This window comes from Salarias fasciatus, chromosome 9 (assembly GCF_902148845.1).
Source record: "Salarias fasciatus chromosome 9, fSalaFa1.1, whole genome shotgun sequence".
In the NCBI taxonomy this organism is placed as follows: domain Eukaryota; kingdom Metazoa; phylum Chordata; class Actinopteri; order Blenniiformes; family Blenniidae; genus Salarias; species Salarias fasciatus.
Genome location: NC_043753.1, coordinates 20,957,550 through 20,965,347, shown reverse-complemented (window position 1 = coordinate 20,965,347; position 7,798 = coordinate 20,957,550). Strand labels below are relative to the sequence as shown.

At 41.3% G+C, this 7,798-nt stretch overlaps 1 protein-coding gene across 1 annotated transcript; it reads left to right on the top strand.

Moving 5' to 3' along the window:
* The first annotated feature begins 5,131 nt into the window (after positions 1 to 5,131).
* On the top strand, positions 5,132 to 6,934 carry LOC115394781 (NLR family CARD domain-containing protein 3-like). Its single transcript, XM_030100127.1, has one exon. It carries the CDS (start codon positions 5,132 to 5,134, stop codon positions 6,932 to 6,934), a length of 1,803 nt encoding a protein of 600 aa, XP_029955987.1.
* The last annotated feature ends 864 nt before the right edge of the window (positions 6,935 to 7,798 follow it).

The following is a 7,798-nucleotide window of genomic DNA, read 5'->3' as shown; positions in this document are numbered from 1 at the left end:
TAGAAAATGGATGGATGGATGGATGGATAGCTTTTATGAAAAAAAAAATTATTTTGACAGGGTATAATAACTTCACAATAGGAAAATCATTATATGAATCAAATCATTTCTATACTTAAATAACTGGTTTCAAATACAATGCTGATGCAAGTCTAGGGGACAAAGACAGAAAATGCAGAGATGCCAGATCAGTCATTTCTTTAATTTTTGAGTCAATCATCGAGAAATCCTAGCCAACCATTCTAGTAACAGAATGGTTTGCAAGTCCAAACAGGGAACACAGGCAAGTGCAATACATTAAACACAGTAAACAATGTTGGCACGCATCTGACATGCAGAAATATCCATAAGCTGCAAATTCGTCCTTGTCAAAATTGTAATTTTTTTGCAAGGAGGGTGAGAATTTCCCAGAGATGCACATTTAGAAGACAGACTTGTCCAACAAAAACCACGTGGCACAGCTATAAGAAGCCTTGTCCTCTCCACAGATGTCAAATCAGTTTATGGTAGGTAATCACTTTTTGACACAACCGGCTCCGCTTCCCCAGATGTTTCCAGCAACATGACATGGCTGGAAAGTGTAATGGCGTTTTAATGGAGGAATTGATGAAGGATTAGTTACTGAAGCTTGCCTTCCAGATGAAGAAAAGAGAGTCCAGTCTCCTGGTTCAACAGAATTCACAGAACAGAACACTTCACCCATCCTCATCCAGGTATTGTTGATCAATTAATCTCTTGTTTGTGCATAAAATAAACAGAAGTAAGCCAATTTTTGCTCTGCAAAAGCTGTAAAAGTTAATTTTTTTCATTGTTAGAGGCAAGACAGGTTGCTCTGCCAGATCAGAGAGCTGCAAATTTGTAAAAACTCATCTGTTTTTCTATTGTTCTTTTATTATTAAATTTTTCAATTTTCCTCTATTTCGCCAGTTATATCCAATCATCAAAAATAAATAAATAAATAAATAAATACAAAAATAATATAAGTAATTACTGTCTAAATTATTTTTCAGGATATGTGGAGGAGTCCCGTCTGTTAAAACAGTGACAGATAGCACTGCTACACCAATATTAATTAATATTAATATTAATATTAATATTATTAATATAATACAAATTGAACAGAAGCGCTCCAGCTTGATTCTGCTTGGTGAATTCAGAAATCGATTAGGAAGGCTGAAGAGCCTGTCGGTAGGGGATTGCTCATGTTTTTAATGTTTTAATATTATGACTGGTGTTTTTACTGCTTCTTCTTAGTGTTTGTATATTTTAATGTTTTATATTTTGTATGTCTGTCTGATATTTATTTGCTGCTACACAGGTCTCTCTTGTAAACGAGACCCAGGGTCTCCATGGGATAACCTGTATAAATAAAGGTTAATAGAAAAAAATATTCATTTATTGTGTTTGTAGATGAATTCTCCCAAATTAAAAACTCATTTGTGTTTTTATGCACATTCCAGTCTATAAATAATATGTACTTTATTCTTGTGTTTTATTGATCTGTCTTGAGATCGCAGTCTCAGCTGTAATGCTCAAGGCATTGAAAATGACTTTGTCATGATCTCCACCAGATATATCCAACTACACCTACACTGCTGGTCTGGTTAGCAGTGTAGAAGGTGGAGGAACCAGCAACCTTCAGAACCAGGGAGAGCCCGCGGGACTCCGATCATCTCAGGCAGCCCAGACGCAAGAAATGACTTTCTTTAGTTTTCCAGACTCCTCCAGGACTTGTGGCAGGAGGGGCCTGTAATTAATTTAAAAATCAAGAATCCAATAGAAATATTTTAAATATAGCAATCAATGTGAATGATTTCTGCCATGCCTTTTAAATAACTATGGTTCAGAAATATATATTTTTTTAATTGTGGTTCATTATTTGATGAGGACTATGCAAGTTGTATTTTTTTTATTTTTTGGGGGGGGTATGTAGTGTTTGTTGTATATTGGCAATATATATTAAAGCCAGTATGTTTGAAGAACAACGTTATCAAAGTAATGAAATCCATCCTTGTGTTCATTTCAGTCAGGAGACATATTATGCCTTTTTCACTTTGTGAAGAGTTTCTTATAGTGGTATGTTTTGCTGTAGCCTCATTATGACATTCAAATTTGAAAACCGTCTGTGAAAATGAAACTGAAACTGAAGCCGTAACGGTCGAGTTTGAGTTTGGTCCGCTTATCCTGAAATAAGCGGATTTAACTCCTCCCCCTGACTGTGCCCCCACGTGTGTGTGTGCGTGTGTGTGTGTGTGTGTGTCTGTGTGTGTGTGTGTGTGTGTGTGTGTGTGTGTGTGTGTGTGTGAGTGGGCGTGGACAGATGCGTTCAAGTGCATACTGGAAAGCAGGTTCAGAAACTCTGTTCTGAGGAGGGCTCGTCAGAGCCAATTTTTAGATCGCTGAAACTCTGAACAAAGGATGAATTTGGGGCGAACGAACTTAAACACAATGTTTTTGGGCTTCTGAGACCTATATGACGTGACTGATAAATAGCATAGTATGTCCCCTTTAAAAAAAAATCAGTTTAACACATGATCTGAGTCCAGATTAATTTTCAATGTATAAATAACCAAAAGAGGCACTTCTCTATTGAACATTAGTAACATTTTGTTAAGTAAAAAGCTTTACGTACAAGTATATGTAAATATATATATGGACAGTTGAATAATTCTAAAGACGAATTTAGCTGACTTTATGAGTGATTCTTGGAAAACTTGGAGCTTTCTGCTCCAATTAACAAAGCACAGTCTCTTCAGTCAGCTGTACTTTGGCATTTAATGCGGACTGTCCAGGTGAAGCAGGAAAATCTGACCAATCACAGAAGACTTCTTGATCACCCAGCCAAGAACGTTCTTGGAGGGCAAAGGGCGAGGCAGCCGAACTTTGTTCGGCCAGGAGGGGGTGGGAGAACACTTCCTGAGCGGCCGAACTTTGTTCGGCTTCTTGCAGAGTATGATTAGGCCTTTTTCACCTGTTCAGGGTTTGACTGGAAACTGTCAGCGACCTGCTGCAGAGCAGTGACGTTCAAGAGCTCTGTGAGTACTGACGCTTTTTTACCCGACTGAAACGCTTCAGTCTCTGAACTTGTTTCCTTCTGACTGAAAACTTGAGCTGAAATCAGCTCACTGAAGTATTTAGCCTGCCTTTTCTCCACCATTAAGCAGGAAGTGACAAAGCTCAGCTCATTTAACAGCAGTTAACAGGAGCTGAAAATGAATCTGTTTAAGTTAAAATGGCAGGAAAAGTGTAAAATGTTAGAAACATCGTTAAAAAGATTGAGATTGAAGTTCAAATGTCTTTGGCAAAGTTTAAATTAACTTTAATTTCAGTTGCAGTATTTTAACAACAGTATAGTACTTTTTTCAAATTGACTTTCTCTAATAGTGTATATTATTGCATATTGAAAATATAACAACGTGAAATAGTTTAAACTGAGAAGTCGTGTATGAAGATAAAAATATAGAGAATGAAAACAGAAATGTCAGCAATCATGTTAGAAATGTGAAAAACGGTGACATTGAACTGCTGAAGAGCAGCGACAGGGGAGCACTGTTGTTAATAAGCTGTTGAAAAGTAGAAAGTAGAAAAGTTTGATCACTAGGGGTGTAACGAAATGGTCAACTCACGAAACAATATGAAATATGAAACAGGACTCACAATACGAAATAATCATGTTACGAAATATAGATTAAAGAAAATCCCCAACAGCAGGAAGTTAAGCAAAAATCTCATTTTCCTAATAATTTTATTCTTTATGCAGACATACAAAAAAATGCTGCATCACTACAAAATGAATTCTCTTTAAAAAAAAAAAAAAACACAAAATCAGTGCAAATACAAACAAAAAATCTCAATAAAAAAGTGCTTTGTTGCTGTAACAAACAGGATGACTACAGCATAACATTCTTATTACCTGTCTTTAGTTCAAAACAAAATGTTTTTTGAAAAAGCAACAGGGTACACGGTTCTTGTTTAATCTGCAATCTTCTCACTGTACTCTAGTCGTTGACATGGGAGGCCAAAACAGGTCCACACAACCGATTTGTTTAGAGCTGCAACTATTGAGTATTTTTGGAATCGAGTATTTTGTTGATTATTTCTTCGAATAATCCAGTACTCTATATTTTTGGCTCATGTGGTGCGCGTTCCATGCATGCGCACTGATCCACGCATCCTCAGGTAGCTTTTCCATTGCTCCAGACTGTTTATTTGCTCTTTTATTCATAGTAAATGTAGCACATACACTGGCAGTCTATTATTATTTAATATTAGAGTTTATTTAGCCTTTTTTTCTGTTACTGAATCGCGGGGGCAGCGCTCAACAGATTAGATGCTTTCACGTCTGTCGACAGACCTTCTCCTCCCTCCAGACAGACTCTGCTGTCTCTGTCAACCAGTCACAAAATTTGGGCTGCGAGCGGACGTCCGCGGATCGATCCGCCCGCAGCCCAGAGGACAGGAATTCATGACGGGACAGGTGTCAGCACCTGGTCCAGCATCACTTGGATATGTCGGTCAATCACAGCAGTCCGGATGACACACACGCACACCACATCTCTCTCTCTCTCTCTCTCTCTCAAACACACACACACATGCGCGCCCCCCATCGCCACGTGAGGTTAACTAAGCGAAGCCTCCAGGTATAAAATTTGCCTCGTTTATTTTTTGTACTAAAGGTACTCGAGTAATATTTGCAGCCCCAGATTTATTTGACGAAGGAGCGTCAGCTCGTGTGTCTTGTGTGCACTTCGTTTTACTACAGTAGGCAAGGAGTATCAAAAATCATCATTCTCAGTGGTGCGTGGCTCCCTTTCGTGTTTTTTATTTCGTGCAATTATTTCATGCGTCTTTGAATTTCATTTTGTCCTTTTTTTAATGACACCCCTATTGATTACACACTGATAAACAGCATCCTGAGGACTCTGCAGACTGTTTCTACAACTGTGTGGAAGGACGAAGCTGATTTACTGCCAGCTGTTTATTTCCATGTGTTGGCATTTAATTCAAAGATTTTTTATTTAATCAGAAGAACCTGAATAAATGCTGCCAGTATAAATGCAGGTTGTTCTGATTGGTTGCAGGTCGACCTCAATAAGAGAGACGGCTGACCTGAAGGCGACAGACTGCAGACATGGACAGGGAAAACATGATGAAGGAAGTTAAAGACAGGCTGAAAAGTCACCTTCGATACAAGTTCACGTGGATAAACGAGGGGACGTCTGACGGCCGCTCTCGACTCGACCACATCTACACCAGGCTCTACATCACTGATCGGGCCTCCAGATTTGACTTCAGATCACACGAGATACTCGACCACTTCAAAGTCTCAGATCAGACGGGGCAGATTACAGGACACTATGATCAGATCGACTGCCTGGACATTTTTACAACAGGAAGAAAGAGTTTCCAGCTCCCTGTGAGAGACGGACCCATCCGCACAGTGATGACCAAAGGCATTGCTGGCATTGGGAAGACATTCGCTGTTCAGTTCTTCGCTCTGAACTGGGCAGAAGGAAAATCTAACCAGGACATCCATCTGATTTTCCTGCTTCCCTTCAGAGAGCTGAACATGCTGAAACAGGGGGAGTACAGTCTGATGCAGCTTCTCCTGCACTTCTACCCTCAACTGAGCCCACTGGAAAATACCCCACATCTCACCAGCATGCACATCCTGGTCATCCTGGATGGTCTGGATGAGAGCAGATTCTCCCTGGACTTTGATGGAGGTGGAAGAGTGAGTGACATCAATCAAAAATCCACAGTCGACATGCTGTTGACCAGTCTCATCAGGGGGAGTCTGCTGCCCAACGCGCGGCTCTGGATTACCTCCCGGCCGGCGGCGGTTGGCCAGGTTCCTGCTCACTATATCGACCAGATGACAGAAGTCCAAGGCTTTACTGATCAAGACAAAGAGATTTACTTTAGAAAGAGATTCAGCGACTCCACAGAAGTCCTGTCTTGTCTCAAAGGTATGGTCAGCTTCTACTTCATGGGACACATCCCCATCTTTTGTTGGATCCTTGCTGAGGTGTTGAAGAATGGAGACGAGAGGAGCCGAACCATCAGAACAATGACGGAGCTCTACATTCACTATTTACTCATTCAAACACGGAGATCGGAGCAGAAGTATGGCGAGAAGGAGTCAAAGAACGAGGCCAAAGAAGGTCTGTCAAGGTCACAGAACGCCGACATGCTTTTAAATCTGTCCAGGCTGGCCTTCGAACAGCTACAGAAAGGAAATATCCTTTTCTACGAGAATGACCTCCAGGAGTGTGGCATCGATGTGGATGAAGCTTCTGTGTTTTGTGGGTTTTGCTCAGAAATCCTGAAGCAGGAATGCGGCCTGTACCAACAGAAGATGTTCAGCTTTGTGCATTTAAGCTTCCAGGAGTTTCTGGCGGCTCTTCACGTGTTTCACTGCTGTACCACCGATCGCGGCACCCTGACGTCTTTCTTCGGTGAGGACGTCACAAACCTGAGCTGGCTGGAGCTGCAGAAGAAGGTGGTGGATAAAGCCCTTCAGAACCAGAAGGGGCAGTTCGACCTTTTTCTCTGTTTCTTCCTCGGATTATCGCTGGAGTCCAATCAGACGATGCTGCAGGCGTTACTACCAGAGACGAAGAGCAGTACAGACACCTCGGAGGAAATGAAGACGTACCTGAGAAGCTTCCACACAGAAAACCTCCCAGCAGAGAGGTGCATGAACCTGCTGCTTTGCAAGTTTGAGCTGAAAGAGGAGCGATTTCAGGAGGACGTCCTCAAGTACCTGAACGCAGGAGCAGCATTATCCCTCGTCGACTGCGCTGTGCTGTCCACCATGCTGCAGGTATCTGGAGAGGTGATTGAAGAACTAAACCTGACCAACTGTTTTATTCCATCTGCGGGTGTCCCGAAGCTTCTCCTGAATGTAAAGAACAGCAAGAAGGCTTTGTAAGTATTTCAGATTGAAAGATAATGTTTCACAGCAGAGCATCGTGTCTTTGGTCTGGGAGTGGATGACGGTCATCCCAGGAGGACTGGAGGAAGTTTCAGGAGACACTGATGTCTGGACTTCTCTGTTCTTTATGTGAGATGTGATGCATCACAAGACAGTTCCAAATGTCAACTAATGTGACAAATGAAATTAGAGGATGTCAAATCAGAGGTGTTCTAGCATTTTGGCTTTCTGAGGTCAAAAAATGAAAACTGTGAGAAAATATGAGACAAGATCTAAACAATCGGCAAATATCCCAATTCGCCTTTGATTGTGTATCGAAGAGATTTTCTTCATAGTTTAATTTGTGTCAGATTTGTTTTAAAAGTAGGTAAATTAGATTTTTTGTTGAGACATACAGTATGATCTGAGTCATCCTTTATTGGAGTCACGGCAGCTTCTTTGATATTCATCCTAAAGCACCCATATGAACGCTGAGGTTTGTTCTGGTTTCTCTCTGATTTCAGACTGAAAGATGGACACTTGTATTCTGGCGACCTGGCCTCCCTCTCCGCCCTTCAGTCAGCAGACTCACACCTGCGAGACCTCAATGTCGAGTGTTTTTCTCATGACTTCACTGATAACCATCGCAAGCTCTTTGCTGCACTGGATAGTCCAGACTGTAAACTGGAGAGTCTGAGGTGTGTGTCATGAATTCTTACCGCTGAATTCAATTATTCTTCTAATATTTTTTTTTTAATGAACTTGCTGAGGTTAAATGCCATCTGTGTTGCACCCCGTACCTCTGCGGCCAGATGGGGGTGCTCACGGCCTGTTTTGTCCTTTGTGCATCTCCTGGCTGTTCTTCATGTTCTCCTGCCTGGT

What these genes read in the sequence shown, in the direction of transcription:
- LOC115394781 (XM_030100127.1), top strand. Translation starts at nt 5,132, where the DNA reads ATGGACAGGGAAAACATGATGAAGGAAGTTAAAGACAGGCTGAAAAGT.